Consider the following 16,254-nt stretch of genomic DNA (forward strand, 5'->3'; position numbering starts at 1 on the left):
GGGACTTTCATCAAAGTGGTAGGATCTATATGGAGCTATTCCTGGCAAGTCTTCTCAATCCCTCTTGGTGGCGAGACGTCTTACAGATGTGGCAGGATCGGCGCCACGAACCGATGCGCACGCGATCCGCGCCACACCCAGGACACGGGCATCCAGCCGAACGAAGGACATACCTGAAGCGGAGACAGCAATGCTTGCCTCGCAGGACAAATGGAAGCGACGCAAAAATACGAGCGCAAAGCGGAGCAGTAAACTATGCCTAGTCTAGCTACTACAGACATCCCGTCGTCCCCCCTTCCCTCGGCGTGCGATCGTAGATCGTCCAGAGGCTCGGGGTGGCGCTGGCTGACCGCCGCGCCGGACAGCGACCCTGGTATGCGTGGGTATGGGTGCAGGCATGGGTATGTGGTGTGGGTATGTTTCGTGGGTCGCGGACGTGCTCGCGCAACGCAGCGAGCAGGATGGAAAATGGACGCAGGCCTCGACCTGGCTGGCGGGCACGGCCTGTCTGGCGGGCAGGCCTTGTCGACTCGTCTCGAATGGAGGTTGAAGTCGAGGTCTCGGCCCTGCTGGCGGGCACCCTGCAGACCTTGGCGAGCTTGCTTCTATACTAACGTCAAGCCGCAGGCACGGCCTAGGCGTTGGCGGGTCGATGCCTTGTCGGGCGCGCGTAGCGCCTCGGGCTCCTGCGAACAGGCACTCGGCCTAGTTGGCGGGCGGCGTTGAAACAGTCTGCCGCGGCGTTGGCGGGCTCGTTGGTCGTCAGTGCCGAGGTCGGCCGAGGCGTTGGCGTCTCGGCTTTGCTGGGTATAGAATCGGAAAGGGAATAGTGGAGCCTATCGTACACGCCTCCGTCTTCGTCTTCATCTACACGTCTTCAATCTTCGCCTTCGCTTCGCCTTCGTTCGCCCCCTCGCCATCGCTTCCTTCGCACGTCGCCTCATCCTACGTCCATGTCCACAATCATAACCGAACAATTCTGCCCTGTCGTTGGCGGGCACGTCGACTACCTCGATGAATCGGAGAAACGAAGAGGGCCGGGTGCCGGGTGCCGGACGGACGCCTACCACTGGTCGTGAGCGGCACGGCTTACCGTGGGGTGATGGGGAGAAGGGAGGGAAGTGGGGGTTTATATGTTGCTGAGGGCCGGGGGCGGCGTGGGAAGGGGCGGGAGAGCACACGCAGAGCTTTGTCGGCATGTGGAGCCGGACAGGTCAGCTGGACATTGTTCATTACCGATCGCTTGGGCCACGGAAGCATACATCAGATCTCGTGACCCCGTGACTGTCGGGTGCGGGGGCCGAGCGCCGATGTGGGGAAGCATGTGAGCTTGCGTTCGTATCTTCGGCGGTGAGTGGGAGTGGGTCGGGTGACGGGGTGGCGATCTAACGATCTGAGCTGGGTGGCGATTGTAGGTGTTTGGCGAAGAGGGCACGTTGCCCGACATGCTGAGTCCTTTGCCCGCCCTCGCCACCTGGCCACACAGTACACCACACGATGCATGCTTCTGAACGCGATGCTTCTAACCTAGATCGCCCGCTCGAGGTAGCTCTCAATGAATCCCGGCAGCGTCGCCTCGTACTCCTTGAGCCGCACGCCGTCGCCGTCGCGGAACGTGTTGGCCTGGAGGAGGAGCTTGCGCGGCTGGCGCTTGGCGAGCACGACGTCGCGGCGGGGCAGCCACTCGTCTCCGACGCTCGTGTACTTGTCGTACAGCGCCTTGCCGCCCTCGACGTCGCCTGTCGCCTTGTATATCTGCAGGGCGGTGAGGAAGGTGTCGACGGCCTGCTGCCCGGTCCCCGTAATCGCGCCGCGCTCCATGACCACCACGAGGTCTTTGCCCCTGTCCGTCTCTTCGATCCGGACGAACCCGGCTTCGAGGAAGACGCGCAGCAGCGCGTGCCGCGCTTGCATGTGCGCCTGTCCCCACTTCTTCGCCTCGGGGTCGTAGAACTCGAGCGCGATGAGCCCCGCACGCGCCATCTGCAGCCACCCGACGTACATGATGTCGTCGGCGCTCTCGGCGCTCGAGTCCGTGTGCCCGAAGATCTCGAGCAGGCTCTTGTCCGTGCTCAGCGACATGGCGACCGCTTCCGCGCGGCACTCTTCGTAGCTCGCGGCAATCGTCTTGAACCGGCTGCCCCACGTCTCGCCGGGCCCGTACCAGTGCTCCACGGGCTTGCCGGTGAGCGGGTTGATGGGCGGGTTCTTCAGGTCAAAGTTGGCAGTGCCGTCCGCGTTCTCCTGCAGCAGCTTGCCGCTGCCGTGCCCCAGCAGCTCGTGGATCCCGACCTGGACTTCGAAGGCTGGACCGCGAAGGCGCTGGAAGAGCGCGGCGTCCGCGTCGCCCAAGAACGTGATCTTCTCGTCCGGCGCCTTGGCGTTCAACACGTTGCCGAGCGACACGTTCTTGAACCCGAACGTCATGCGGATGTCGTCGTAGTTTGGAATGTTGATGCCGGCCGGCACGCCGCCCGTCGAGAAGGTGAGGACCTCGAGGCTCGTAAAGTCGGGTTTGCGGAACTTGTCCTTCTCAAAGTCCTTGCCCCACGGCAGCTTGGGGATATAGGTCTCGGCGGCGTCGACGAGGCGCTCAAACTTCTTCGTCATCTCCTTGTTGACCATAGCGACGAAGCCCTCGAACTCGGCGCGCACGCCCGCTGGGTCGCGGTAACTCTCGACGAAGCCGATGTTGGTCTCGACTGTAGGACCAATGTCCTGGATCCACTCGCGCTGGCTCTCCTTGTGTGCGTCGACGTCGCCCGTGTGGAAATGCCGCACGTACGCCTCGAGCATCTTGCGCTGGTGCTCGTTGGCGGCGTACGGGATCGCGGCTTCCAGCTCGTCCGCGACGCCCTTCATCTCCTCTGCAAAGTCGCCGAACACGACCTCCAGCTTCCCCGGGAGACCGGGGACGTCGAACGTCTCTGTCGGCGCCGTGTCGGCGCTGGCGACGCGCAGCTCGTACACGTCCCCGCGCTTGAAGAGGCGCGTGTTGAGCGCGTCCTTCCCGCGCCCCTCGTACCACTTCTGCACAGCTTTGATGTCCGCTTCCGTCACGTCGCCCGAGTAGTATCCCGTCACATGCCCGGCGTCTGGGTACCCCAGAAGCGTCCGCGCGGCAGGCTTGATCCCGTAGATCTCCTCCTGCAGCTTATCCCACAGCGGCAGGGCCTCGTGCGCGCGCGGCGCCGCGGCCACAACCTTGCGGAACGTCGCGGCGTCGACGCGCGGAATGAATTTGGAGTCGCCAAAGCTCTTGAAGTTGGCCAGGTTGCCCAACACTTGCGCAGTGTACTCGAGCACGCTGGTGAAGTCGTCCGTGGTTAGGCCCGCCTGTTTGCGCTGCGCCTCCAGGTCGCCGAGCTTGGTGGGGTCTGAGGCGCTGAAGGTCGCACGTAGCAGGTCGAAGAGGTCGGATGCGGTCGGCGTCGTCTGCTTGAGGATGACGCGGCCGCCGATCCACGAAGCCCGGGCGATGTGGTGCGCGTACAGCTGCTCCTTAGTGTTCAGCTTGTCAAAGTGCTCTTTGATGACGAGGGGGCAGATGGGCGCCTTTGCGTCGGCGTAGTAGAGGGACGCGCCGAGGGCGTTGGCAGACATGGCGGAGGAGGGGGAGAGGGGGGGGGGGGGGCGCAGCGGGGAGGAGCGGAGAGGCAGGGGAGTGGAGGGCCGGGTGTGGGAAGATGAGAGGAGCCCAAAGTGCAGTAGTAGCAAGACTAGGAATGAAGACGATGAGGACGAGGCAAGTGTTGCTGGATCAAGGAGAGACGATGTTGAGTTGAGGCAGTGTTGCTTGCGTGTCGTCCGTTGCGAGCGGAATGGACCTCGCCTCATGCCACAACGTGTCATCATCTCCCCGCGTGGTCGCCATCTTCGGCAATGGCCGACCGACTCCGAGTCTAATCACATCAAAAGTGCTTGTGTTGTCGGCGTCCAGCTGTTCACTCCATGGTCCGCAAATGCAAACGTGCTTGGGCGCCGTCGAACCAGGCTTATATGATGGCGTGCAGCTCTACGTTTGACGCGCGACGCGGCATGCCGTCACCATTTCACTCAATCATCTCTCCCTCCCCCGTAGTCATTACCAATGTACATCACGGTCGTGTCTATGCAAAAAAAGTCCTCGAGTGTCCATAAAAGGGACAGACATTAATGTCGCTCATGCGCGGCGCAGCACGGCGTAGGCGCTCACAAGCACAACGATCAGCGAGGTCAGAATGCTCAGGCCAGCGGGCTCGCCCAGCAGGCGCTGCGCAGATGAGCAGGTCGCGCACGTCCATTCTGCAATCAGCTCTGTCAAAGTACGCAATGCCTCGGCGGTAATGCGCCAACTCACCAGCCAGCGGCGTGTACTTTTGTGGGATGTACATGCCAAACCTTGTACCAGAGTAAGGGCTGAGATAGCCACCCTTGATGCCCACACCCGGTCCGCGCTCGTCCCAGATCTTGAGAGTGTACGAAGCCGCCGCAAACCGCGGCTGCCCCGGCACCTGCTCCCAGTCGTACGGAACCCAGTGAACTTCGGTTGTATTGCCATCAAACACATTTTGCGCCCCGTTGGTAGGGCCAACGGGATACGTGTTACCGTTGTCCGAGCACGATGCGACGACAGTGATGTTAGACGGTTGAACGCTGGGAATTAGCACGATTTGACCAAAGAACCATGTCCCCAACGCCCCACACACCCACACAAGTGCCAGAGAGACATACTAGAGATTGGTCATGTTCCAGCGGAACGTGATTGTTTCACTTGGTGCAATCTTGTAATAGGACACCGTGTCAACCCTCTGCGATGGCTCCAGCATAACGATACTACCGGCCGCGGCTGTGAGAGGAATGGAAATGGTCGAGCTCGTGTTGGTACTGTTCCCACCGGCGCCGCCGGACACGGTAGCGTTGCCGTTGGTCGTGCCGTTGCCATTCTGGCCGGTGCCGACGGTTCCGTTGTTGTTACCGCCACCCTGCTGGTTGGTTCCAGTGTTACCGTTCTGGTTATTGTTGCCACCTCCGGCGTTGTTTCCGTTGCCGCCGCCGGCGTTGTTGCCGCCGTTTTGGGGATCCTGTCGTTTCCGGAGGTAGTCAAGAGCAGCGTCGCGCTTAGGAGCAGCCGTTGGGCGCACGCCGTGTCGTGGCATGATGGGAGTGAGGGGGGTGTTACGAGACGAGGGGGAGGGGAGGAAGAGAGCCTCTGAAAACCGAAGGGGATACGAGGTATGTGCTGTTGGAAGGAGTGTCGCCGTTGCTCGTAGAGGTGTTGTTCTCGTGCAGTCGTGAAGAGGGTCTAGTCTATACAAATATGACGAGGGGGGGGGGGAGGGGAGGGGAGTAATGGGCTGGCGACGGGGAGATGGGGAGATGGGGAGATGGAGATGAGATGGAAGATGTTGAGAGAGAGATGTTGAGAGATGTGACAAGATTGGGAAGAAGGCAGGCTGTGCTGTCCCTTGTTTTGTTCCCGTCGACCGCCCAATTGCTTTTATGTAATTCTCCTAATTCTCCTAATTCTCTTAATTCTCGATTATAACTCTCGTCCAATTCACATCTCCCCCCCATCCATCTTTCCATCTCCCCTTCATCATCCTCCTCGTCACAACGAGTCATGCAGCAACTCGAACAGCCGCATTCCATGCATCGCCTCACCACTGCAGCTTCTTCTCCGTCGAACACCCGCACTCGTCGCAGTTGCCGCACCGCAGCTCCTTGTGCATCAGCGCCGCGTCGCGCAGCAGTCCGTCCACGCTGTACGTGTAGCGTGGAACGATGCCTGTCGTCGTGAAGCCAACGGAAGCGAAGAGGGAGTGGGCGGCGGACGAGGGCTCGGTGTCGAGTAGCTGCGGGTCAGCATCGAAGGCCAGAGAGTGGGGCAACGAGAGCGCGTGGCAAGGTATTGTGCGCTTCCATAGTCCACTTTCCTCTCTCGCGTCTGGGGTCGGTCGTCGCGCCCTCCACGCTCCTCTTCTCATCTCATCTCCTCTCCCCCTCTCCTTTTCTCGTCATCACATCCTCCCTCCGTGCCACCTCGCCCGTCTAGTGTCCCCACTCACCAACAACTTTGTCTTGCACGCCTTAGCCTCCTCCTCGACCGCCTCCATCAGCCGCCGCCCCACCCCTCGCCTCACATAGTCAGGATGCACGACCAAGCCACGCACATCAGCGCGGAACCACCCGTTGGGCGCCGCGTGGAAATGCAGCTGCACGCTTCCGACGATGTGGCCTTTGCGCGCCTCTCCCCCGCGCTCCTCTTGCTCTCCAGTATCCTCCCCCCCTTCTCTTGTCCGAGACCCCTCCCTCGGCCCCTCCCGCGTGCGAGAGGCATTCCCGGTCCTCCCGCGCCGGAGCGGCACGGCCGTGTCCCGCGCGACGAGGAGGAGACACTTGCCCGCCCCAACGCCGAGGGGGAGGTCGTAGAGCTGGGCGGCGTCCGCGCGCGTGTATGGCGCCACGAGCCCGTGTTCCTGCGCGAGCGCAATGTCCGCGAGACGGGGGATGAGAGAGGGGAGGGCGGCGGGAGAGGCCTTGTCGATCGCGACGGAGATCTTGCGGGGCGAGCGGGAGCGGCGGGGGGTGATGGAGGGGCGGGACGTGCTTGCGATCGACGAGGAGAGGGCGAGGGCGGGGACGGGGGCGGGGACGGGGGCGGGGGACGGAGAGGCGGAGGCCACGGCGACGAGGGCGGGCATGATGGACGGAGAGGATGAGAGTCGTCGACGGGACGTGGAGAGATAGGAGATAAGTGGCCACGGCTTCGGCCGATGTGTCGGGCCGAAGCTGCGAACAATGGGCGGAGTGTCTTTGTTCTCAGCTTCCCAGCGGGTTGGCGGGATCTAGCACGTGTATTCGATGCGGAGATGCAGAGGCGCAGAGGAGAGCGGAGTGGACGAGAGGTGATGTACCCAGGCAACCGCCGCACCGATGATGGCAACTATCCAAATGGCCTGGACGTCACGGCGTGTTGACACAAACATGCTCAATTCGACATATCAGTGTGGCGGCCGAAACGCTGAATCCGCCACAACCAAGTCCATGCGCATGCATTATCTGAGATCATGATGGCTCCAAATGCATTGGACCCCAACCTCTACCGCGCCTCCCGCTTGATGATGGTTGACATTTAGTGGTCGCCATCACCCAGCCAAGTGCGTGTGGACGTGCCGAGCTCAACTCGGCAATCACCTCTGTCCTCACATCTCTCATATTGTACTCGTACAGTCCAGAGCCCAGCTTCCGATCCAGCAATCCAGCGACCCAGAGCCGTCCGTGCATGCCAGTGACACCCGCCCCGCACCCGGCGCCACTCTGAACCTTTACTCTACGCTCGGATAGCGAGCGCGTGGCGTGTGGCGGCGTGGGCCTGAGCGCCATCGCCGTGAAAGTTTTGCGCGTCGCGGCGCCGCGTCTCAGCATGCTGCTGGCGAATCGATCGCTAGCGCCGATGCAACAAGGTTGGTGAGACAAGGGTAGATAGTAGTTGCGGGGAGGAGCTGAGCTGCGGAGGGGGCCGAGGCAGACGGACGGGCAGACGAGGGGAGGAGGGAGGCTGCAACGCCAAGCCTCAGAGGGTGAGAATTCAGCTGCGCGGGGTTTGGTCTCGGTCTCGGACTCTCCCCAATTCTTCGTCGCCGCTCGCATCGACAGCGATCACGATGGGCGTAATGTGATGCGCAGACGTCGCGGGTAAAGCTGATCTGATGCATGGACCAAGTGGTGGAAGCGATGAGGAGAGAGAGCGGATCCGGCAGACTGGCTCCAGAGGCACTGGCCGCCCTGAATTACACCCGGGACCTTTGTCTCACCTCACTCCTCAATTGCTCCTGCTCAACTCATCTCTTACACTCTACTCTCTCTCTTTCTCTTGTCGTCATCGTCTCTCCGTCTCTTGCTTGTGCCATCCCCTCCCTCTCCATCCACCACGCAGCCACCACGACGACCCGCCCGACCAGGGCCCCGCGGGCATGTTCGAGCTCACCCGTGACAAGGTCCGAGTAAGTATTCCTTGGTCCTTGGCGCAAGCCCCGCGCCTCTCCCTCTTTCCCCCACGGCCCCCCCCACCCCACTTCCCCACCTCGCTGTTAGCGAGGACGGTGGTCCTCCGCACTCTTCTCTCGCGTCGCCCCGCGTTCGCGCGGCCCCCTCTCCCCGCTCACAGCTAATCCCAGACCAACCAGCTCGTCTCGGTCGGCGCTGCGTCCGTCAGCCTCGTCTGCTGCCTCTCCGTCCTACTCACAGCCGCGTGGGTGTGGACGGTGCGCAGCGCGCGCGTTTTTCTCGACCGCGTGAGCTTCCGGCTCCTCTTGAGTTGCTTGGTGTGGGAAATTGTTTATGATGTCAACTACATTTCTGTGAGTTCTAACAACGAGGTGTGGGAGGTCGGGGCAGATCGAGGGAGTCGGCGCTGTGTGCTGCTGTAGAGAGCAGCCGGAGACGTCGACGAGAAAGAGGCGGGATCGACCGTAGAGCTCCCGGGTTGCGTCCAGAGGCGCCTTCGGCGTACGCCGCCAAGCCAGGTATGACACCATGCAGATTCAACGCGGCGCGTAGCCAGTTCTCGATTCTCCTCCCGACTCGCCAGCGTCGAGATGCAGAACGGGCTTACCTTTCCTTGGTAGCTCTTGCCCTTGCTCCCCGTCCTTCTCTCCCCTCGCCGCGCTAACCCCAGGTCGTGCTCGGCGCAAGGCCAAATCGCGCATGCGCCGTCGGCATCTACTTCATGATCGGCACCCTCGGGGTCGTTAATTACCTCTGCACTTGCATCGCTATCAACCTCTTCGTTACCATCGTGCTGGGGTTGAATCCTATTCGAATGGGTAAGTCGCCATTGACGTCTGATCCAGCACGGGCTGTGGCTGGCCGCGCCGACGCCACCTCCCCTGAGCCGGCGGCCTGCCTCCCGTCGTTTGGAGCGCTCACACCCCAGGCTTGGAACGCTGGTACATCGGCCTCTCCATATTCATCGGCCTCTTCGTCCCCATCATCCCAGCTGCACTTGGGCATTTTGGGTGGGATCCTATCTACCACGTTTGGTGAGTTGTAGAGTTATTGAGCTGGGCGCCTTCCGAGCAAGCACTAATGAACAGTTGGATCAAGTCGTCTGAAAAAGCCCGTGTTACCAACTTTGTCCTCGACCTGTATCTCTGGCAACTGTTGTCCTGCGCAATCGCCACTGTCGCTGTCGCTATTGTAAGTGGTGGTGGCGTGGGACAAAAAACGTTGTCGTGCCTGGAACCAAGCCCAGCTGGGTTCCCCGGCTTGGCCATTCCCTGGCAATACGTTGACACCAGACATTATGGAAGCTGTTCCGGCAGGGCCGTGCAACATCGCGCGCACTCTTTGGCGGCGATAGCCTCAACTTTGAGATGTCCTCGGACTCGACGGACGACACCGACCACCGCAAAAAGGGCAAGCGCCTGTTCCGCGGACGCCGCAACAGCATCAAGCGCGAGCGCATGTTCGGCCACCTCGAGGACCGATTTGTGTCCATCGCGATCCGTGTCTCGCTCTACCCCATCACGCTCGTCATTGTCAACGGCGTCATCGCAATAGGTGATCTCTACATCTCACTCCAGGGCGGAGTCAAGTCCAAGGCTGTGTACGGGCTGTACTGCGTGTACTATCTGTTCTACGGTGTCCGCGGCGTGACATTTGCCATGCTGGCCGTCATCGTCGACCCCTGCCTCCGCAAGGGGTTCCGCGCCGCTTACCGCGAAAAGTTCCCCTCGCCGTCTCTTGAGAATGACAAGGACAAGGGAGCGGATCCCAGCTGGTCCCTGCCCGAGCCTGTCGGATGCGTCGCGCCTCTTGCGAGCGCAGCAGACCCATCGGCCGCTGCGCAGAACGAGCTCGACCTGAACCAGCTCACCATGGCCACGCCGCTCGCAGCCGCGAGCCGGGGGAGCATCGACTCGGACTGCTCGATGGATGTGCTCCAGGCCCTCTTCGCATCTGAACCACCACCAGACGCGAGAATTCCGAACCCCTCTCACTCGGACCACACGCGCCGCGGCTTCCACCCACATCTTCCCCATTTCCACCCCCACCTGCCCCACTTGCATTTGCATATGCCCAACCTCAAGCACCTGCCATGGTTCTTGCGGCGACACTTGGAGAAGGAGGCCGAGGCGGCAGCGCAGGCGGACGTCGAGGCCGCGACCATGACGCCGACACCTATGGTGCCTGCATCTCCCGCTGCCACGCCAGCGAGCTTCACCAACGCGTTCACCGGCGTGCCGGCGGATGCCATGCCGTCGTGGCTGGACGACGTAGCGGACGACGTCGTCGCGCCAGACGCGCTTGCTGCCGCGCGGGCGAGCCGGGCGCAGACGGCAGACGCGGCGGCGCTCGACCGCGCGCTGGCACGAGTGGAGACAGAGGACCAAGAGCGGGAGCGGGGCGACCGCGAAAAGGAGCGGCGGGACGAGAAGTCGCGCGACTCGCCACGCACCTCTCTCCCGGCGCCGCCGCCCGCCGCCGTGCTCAACCAAGCGCTCGCGGGCCTCGGCCAGGGCGTGGCCGCCGTCATGGGGCCGTCCGTCGGCCTGAGCTTGGGTATGGGGACGCGGCGCGGGTCGCAGTCGTCGCATTTCTCGGGGACGAGCAGCACGCGCGCGTCGTTCAGCGCAAGCGCGGGCGCGACGAGCCCCGCGATGCGCGCCAGCTTGCGGGGCGCGCGGCCGCGCTGGGCCGCCGGCGTGCGGCGGGGCAGTTTCGGGGAGTCGGCGCCGCTCCATCTCGCGGACCCACGGGCGAGACGGCAGGCAACGCTCGCGCTCGCGGAGAAGCTGTACGAGGAGATGGAGGCGCAGTTGTGAGGGTGCACAGATAGAATAGTACTGTGTGTATAATGTAATGTGTACGCGAGCGAGTATGCGGCGAGGCAGGGAGAGGTGTGAGATGTGTGTGCTTGCAAAGTGAGCGTCGCTACAGGCATGCAGGCTGCAACAAGAAACCCAGTTACATCACAAATCCTAGTCATAGCCTGTCGTATCCCCACCCCCTAGTGCTCGCAGAAACTAAAGTCGCCGTGGTTGACGGCCTTGTTGGCGTCCTTGTCGATAGCCCGCCGCTCGTCAATGAGCTTCTCGCGGATCCGCTTCGCCTCGTCAAGACGGTACGGGCACTCGACGTGGGCGTACACCATCTCGGCGACTTCGGGCGGCAGGCGGTCCTGCACACCGCTCGAGCCCCAGTGCATCTGCTGCGGGGGCACGTGAGCGGTGCTGATAACAGGCGTCTCGGGGTCGACGAGGAAGAGGGCGACGATCTTGCGGTGTCCCGCGCGCGTGCGGTCCGCGAGCTCGAACGGGCCGACGCGGTGCTGCATAACGTTCGGGAAGACGAGGAGGCGGCCCGCGCGCGTGTGTACCTGCCCGAGCTCGAGCACGGTCGAGTGCTCGTCGAGGCCGGGGTTGGCGCCGAAGATGGCCGCGAACGGCGCGTGGTCGCTCTGCGCGTACCCAAAGTTCTCGCACAGCGCCTCGGCGTTGCATGCGGTGCGGAAAGACAGGTGCGAGTCCGTCACGTTCGCGTTGTCGATGTAGTACAGCGCGGTCGCGACGATGCGCTCGTTCAGCTGCCCTTCAATGTGCCAGCTGCCGCCGGGGTACGCGGGCTTGTCGGGCGTGAGGTGGATGCTCGCGAGCTTGACGATAACTTGGAGCTTTTTCGACGTCCACGGCGTCTTGGTGAAGGGGTAGCCGACGAACTTGTATGCCCCGGGCTCGGGCTGCAGCACCTTGTGCGTCGCTTCGAACCAGACTTGGTTCGCTTCGTCCTCGCTGTCGTAGCCGCTGGGGAGGGGGATGTCGCCGTCGGCCGGCGGCGCGCGGTCCTCCTCTTCCTTCTCATCCTCCTTGTCGTGGGTGGTGGCGTCGGCGTCCGTGTCGTCCGTCTCGGTCACACCCAAGATCTCCGCCATGTCGCTGTCCTCGCTATCGACGTCGTCATGGTCGTCGTCGTCATCGCTGTCCGTGCTCATGCCCGCAGGCATGTTCAAGTCCTCGAGGCCGTCGCTGCCACTTCCAATCTCGGCGCCGTTGTCGCTGCCGTCCGCGTCGTCCTCCTCTTCGTCCTCAGCACCATCCTCGCCATCTCCTTCCCCCTCATTATCGCTCTCATCAGTCCCCTGGTTGTCCGGGTTGTCCGGGTTGTTCCACGCATCGCAGTAGCCTTTGCACACCTCAGGCGTAGTGCACTGCCGGTTCGAGTCCATGCACCAGATGCGGTTGACAGTGTTCTCGCGATCTTCCCAGCCCACACCGTCCTCCGCCCCCATCCAGGTCATGACGCGGTCGTACGCGGCAAACCACAGCGGCACGGCGCGTTCCACGAGCTCCTCGAGCACGCCGTACAGCTCGGCGTGCTCCTCGGGATGCAGGTTGTTGATGTAGCTTGTGAACTTGGCTTTGCCGTCGACGAGCGCCACGTCCGCCGGCAGCCACTGGTAGTTGCGCGACAGCAGGCGCTCAGGGTCGAGCGTGTAGTACCAGCTGTTCTGTTTCTTCTTGACACCCTCCGTCTTGGCGATCGTTTCGCCGCTGCCCCAGGACGCGAGGGCGTCGGCGAGCGCGATTTCGCGGCGTACGATCCGCGTCTTGCCGTACACGAGCGGGAAGAGGGAGGGGTGGACGAGGTCGAGCACCTGCTCGTCGCTGCCGGGGTGCCAGTCCTTCTCATCCTCCGGCACGTCTTCGAGCGGTTTGATGGCGGCGCCGAGGCGCTGCACCAGTTCAGGGGTAAGTGCGGTGTCCGTCTTAAAGACGGCAGCCGCGCCGTCGTACACGCTCACAACACCGCCGTTCTTCTTGAACAGGGCGGCCTTGTCGCGCAGCTCGGCGACAACGAAGTCGAACATGGCGTCTGAAAAGCCCTGCTTGAGAGGCAGGGCGAGGGCCTCAGCGCGCCACTTGGCGACGATTGTCTCGTCGGCCACCTTTTCCTCCCAGTTGGGCTTGTCGGTGAGCAAGTCGATGACACGCATCATGGCGCGTTCGCGCATGGTCGGTGTGTTTGACTTCCACTCGTCCTCGAGGACAGCGGAGGGGAAGCGGCGGACCTTGACGCGGGTCTTGCCATCCTCCTTGGTCGTCTCGAGGACATCGAGTTTGGCGTACGTGTCGAGGGGAAGGTCGATACCGGGGAGGAGGAGCTTGGGAGTGTCAGAGGTGGAGGTGGGGGTTGCGGCAGCAGCAGCGGGGTCGGTCGTCATCGCTGTCGTTGCCGTTATCGTTGTCGTCGCTCCTTGTGATGGGAATGAGGAGATTGAGCGATGGAGAGAGAGTGAGAGCACATTATGAGTGGATCTGAGATGCGGGAAGGAGCAGCGTCGATCTGACTCAACCGCCACGCTCGTCGCACCTTCCCTCTCCCCCCACATCCCCCACACACGCACGTTTCACGCGTCGCGTCCTGTTCAGGTATTAGATTCAGGGCTCGGAGCGGTCATTGCGACTCCCCCGATGCCTCGCGCGATGATACGCCAAGCAAGACTTTAACAGGTAGGTCGGCGAGGCGGGCTGCTCTTATGCAATGCAGTGCTCCCGTCCCGCACAGCACGGAAAGCGCTCCGAGCAAGAGGAGGGAGGGGAGGGAGCGAGGACTAGCGGGAGGCGGGAGGGCTTCATGCTTTCTTTGCGTCGCTGAACACTCTCGTCGTCGTCGCAACTCGCACCTCGCAAGACATCTCTCACTTGCTCATTCGCTCTCAGCCTTCTTGCTCAGCTGCTCGGATGTCGGTATATATATATATATCCTCACGCTCCTCCCACCCGCTCCCGGCTGCTCCGACGATAACTTACCCGCGACAAGCGCGTATCCGTCGACTCGAGAGCAGAAGCGCATAGATATCGCGGATACGACGGGCCTACCCCTCCCAGTTCTTGATGACAGCCAACGGAGGATGTCAGCTTGTTAACGAGACTGCGGCGTCGTACTCGGCCGACTTTGGCGGCTCACTAGCTCTTGGCGGCTGCTGGCTGTTGCTTGCTGGGTGCTTTGGCCGAGTGGCGGAATGGCCAGGGTGGCAAAACGTCCGCCGAAAATCGATCGACGCCACCACAATAATTTCGCGCGCGCTCATTGTTTCACTCTCCAGATCCATCGTCCATGTCACTCATCCACTCACTTCTCACTTCTCACTGCTCAGCGCATAGATAACCAACCACATCCCCGTCCCCTCTCCATCTCAACTTCACACGCACTCACTCCACACGCCCGGCAGATCCTCACCCGACGCTCCGCGATAACACATCCGCGCTTAACTAGCCGCGCGCATATTCTTTCGTCCAAGCTCATCAACAACATGCGTTAAGAACAAGCCACACGAGCACCCCATCCCCATCCCCATCCCCTCATCCCATCATGGACGGAGCCCCAGTGTACGAGCACGGCTCTGAGAGCGACAAGCACCTGCCGCCGCCCGCGGCGGACGCGGACATTGAGCTCAACCGCGGCCTCAAGGGGCGGCACATCACCATGATCTCCATCGGCGGCGTGCTGGGCACCGGCTTGTTCTTGTACACCGGGTCTGCGCTTGCCGAGGGTGGGCCACTAGGGTGAGCATCACGATGCGACGAGGCTGACGGCAGTATCTTGCTCGCATACAGCTTGATGGGGACGATGTGTTATGCCGTGATGGTACGTGGCGAGACATGTTCAGCTGTGCGTGCCAGCTACTGACCCCAGATCTCCCTCGGCGAGATGGTCTCCGCCATGCCCCTCCCGGGCGGCGCGATCACGCTCGCGGCCAGATACGTGGACTCATCGCTCTCGTTCACCGTCGGCTATTTCTACTGGTACACATGGACCATCTTCCTGCCGTCCGAGCTCGCCGCGCTCTCGGTCCTCATCAACCTTTGGAACGACACGATTTCCAACGCGGCGTGGATCTCGCTCTTCCTCATCGCCGCGGTCACCGTCAACATGCTCGGCACCGCGTGGTTCGGCGAGCTCGAGTTCTGGCTTGTGAGTGAGGTCTGAGCTGAGCTTCCATTCCTTCTTCTTTCTCCTTGGGCATGCGTCACCGGCACCCCCTCCGCTGGGCTCTCGCTCACCCCAGTCCTACCTCAAGATCTTCCTCGTCGTCGGGCTCCTGATCACCTCGATCGTGATCAGCGCCGGCGGCGGCCCGGACGGCCAGCCCATCGGGTTCAAGTACTGGCGGGATCCGGGCCCGTTCGTCCAATACGCCGGGTTGGGGGGCACGCTTGGCCGCTTCCTCGGTTTCTGGGCGACGCTCACGCGCGCGGCCTTTGCGTATATCGGCAGCGAAATCGTCGCGATTGCAGCCGGCGAAACGCGCAACCCGCGCGTAAACGTGCCGCGCGCCATCAAAAACGTGTACATCCGCATCCTGCTGTTCTACATCGGCGGCGTCTTCGCGATCGGCATCACCGTGCCGTCGAACGACCCGCGGCTCGCCCTGAACGCCGGCAGCGCGCTCGCGAGCCCGTTCGTGATCGCCATCTCGACGGCGGGGATCAAGGTCCTCCCGACGGTCGTGAACGCCGGCCTCATCGCGAGCGGGTGGAGCGCGGCCAACTCGGAGCTGTTTACGTCGTCGCGCGCACTGCATGGCCTCGCGTTGCGCGGGCACGCGCCCCGCTTCTTCGCGCGCACCGCGAACAACGGCGTGCCGTACGTCGCGATCGTCACGTGCGCGCTGTTCGCGTCGCTCGCGTTCATGTCCCTCGGCTCGTCGGCCGGCGTCGCGTTCGGATACCTCGCCTCGTTGGGCGCAGCGGGCGGCCTGCTCATGTGGTGGAGCACGTGCGTGACGTACATCCGTTTCGAGCGGGGTCTGCGCGCGCAGGGCGTCGACCGCGCCGCGTTGCCGTACGCTAGCAAGCTCAACCACCGCGCAGCGGCGGCGTGGTATGCCGCCGTGCTCATTACCATCGTCCTCTTTTTCTCGGGATGGTCCGTGTTCCTCAAGGGAAACTGGAGTGCACCCGTGTTCTGCACGACCTACCTCCCCATCATTCTCTATCCTGTGGTGTACTGCGCGCACAAGATCTACTCCAAGAGCAAGCTTGTGCCCTACAACCAGATGGTGTTTTATGAGCAGACCGAGGACGGCGAAGAGGAGCAGGTCGGGGAGAAGTCCAAGTGGCGCCGGGTGGTCGCTGCCGTTGTGTAGACGGCTCGGGGGGTTGTGAAGGATGTGGAGGTGTGGATGGGCTGTAGGGTTAGGTAATCCGTATGGGTGTTTGGTTAGATAGTAGTCGTCGCTCGCAGTCTTTGGGTATGCGTTTGTTCTCT

General features: G+C 62.5%; 8 protein-coding genes across 8 annotated transcripts; 3 read left to right on the top strand and 5 right to left on the bottom strand.

Annotated features, from left to right (window-relative positions):
* Positions 1–255: 255 nt before the first annotated feature.
* COLE_04600 (uncharacterized protein) lies at positions 256–726 on the top strand (the record flags this gene model as incomplete). The annotated part of the gene is made up of 1 exon (XM_018419902.2): positions 256–726. The coding sequence occupies one exon, from the start codon at positions 256–258 to the stop codon at positions 724–726; it is 471 nt and encodes a 156-aa protein (XP_018281181.1).
* Positions 727–1,527: 801 nt separating this feature from the next.
* COLE_04601 (uncharacterized protein) lies at positions 1,528–3,603 on the bottom strand (the record flags this gene model as incomplete). Its single annotated transcript, XM_018419901.2, has 1 exon — positions 1,528–3,603. The coding sequence occupies one exon, from the start codon at positions 3,601–3,603 to the stop codon at positions 1,528–1,530; it is 2,076 nt and encodes a 691-aa protein (XP_018281182.1).
* A 559-nt stretch (positions 3,604–4,162) lies between these two features.
* On the bottom strand, positions 4,163–5,138 carry COLE_04602 (uncharacterized protein; the record flags this gene model as incomplete). The annotated part of the gene is made up of 3 exons (XM_018422316.2): positions 4,163–4,284; positions 4,340–4,635; positions 4,714–5,138. The coding sequence occupies 3 exons, from the start codon at positions 5,136–5,138 to the stop codon at positions 4,163–4,165; spliced, it is 843 nt and encodes a 280-aa protein (XP_018281183.1).
* An 861-nt stretch (positions 5,139–5,999) lies between these two features.
* Positions 6,000–6,683, bottom strand: COLE_04603 (uncharacterized protein; the record flags this gene model as incomplete). The annotated part of the gene is made up of 1 exon (XM_018419904.2): positions 6,000–6,683. One exon carries the CDS (start codon positions 6,681–6,683, stop codon positions 6,000–6,002), a length of 684 nt encoding a protein of 227 aa, XP_018281184.1.
* A 364-nt stretch (positions 6,684–7,047) lies between these two features.
* Positions 7,048–7,632, bottom strand: COLE_04604 (uncharacterized protein; the record flags this gene model as incomplete). The annotated part of the gene is made up of 1 exon (XM_018419903.2): positions 7,048–7,632. The coding sequence occupies one exon, from the start codon at positions 7,630–7,632 to the stop codon at positions 7,048–7,050; it is 585 nt and encodes a 194-aa protein (XP_018281185.1).
* Positions 7,633–8,509: 877 nt separating this feature from the next.
* Positions 8,510–10,808, top strand: COLE_04605 (uncharacterized protein; the record flags this gene model as incomplete). Its single annotated transcript, XM_018419905.2, has 5 exons — positions 8,510–8,605; positions 8,660–8,807; positions 8,918–9,023; positions 9,078–9,180; positions 9,282–10,808. The coding sequence occupies 5 exons, from the start codon at positions 8,510–8,512 to the stop codon at positions 10,806–10,808; spliced, it is 1,980 nt and encodes a 659-aa protein (XP_018281186.1).
* A 185-nt stretch (positions 10,809–10,993) lies between these two features.
* On the bottom strand, positions 10,994–13,204 carry COLE_04606 (uncharacterized protein; the record flags this gene model as incomplete). The annotated part of the gene is made up of 1 exon (XM_018422317.2): positions 10,994–13,204. The coding sequence occupies one exon, from the start codon at positions 13,202–13,204 to the stop codon at positions 10,994–10,996; it is 2,211 nt and encodes a 736-aa protein (XP_018281187.1).
* A 1,151-nt stretch (positions 13,205–14,355) lies between these two features.
* Positions 14,356–16,132, top strand: COLE_04607 (uncharacterized protein; the record flags this gene model as incomplete). The annotated part of the gene is made up of 4 exons (XM_018426433.2): positions 14,356–14,549; positions 14,583–14,631; positions 14,680–14,958; positions 15,053–16,132. 4 exons carry the CDS (start codon positions 14,356–14,358, stop codon positions 16,130–16,132), a joined length of 1,602 nt encoding a protein of 533 aa, XP_018281188.2.
* Between the last annotated feature and the right edge of the window lie 122 nt (positions 16,133–16,254).

This window comes from Cutaneotrichosporon oleaginosum (genome assembly GCF_008065305.1).
Source record: "Cutaneotrichosporon oleaginosum strain ATCC 20508 chromosome Unknown ATCC20508_contig04, whole genome shotgun sequence".
NCBI lineage: Eukaryota > Fungi > Basidiomycota > Tremellomycetes > Trichosporonales > Trichosporonaceae > Cutaneotrichosporon > Cutaneotrichosporon oleaginosum.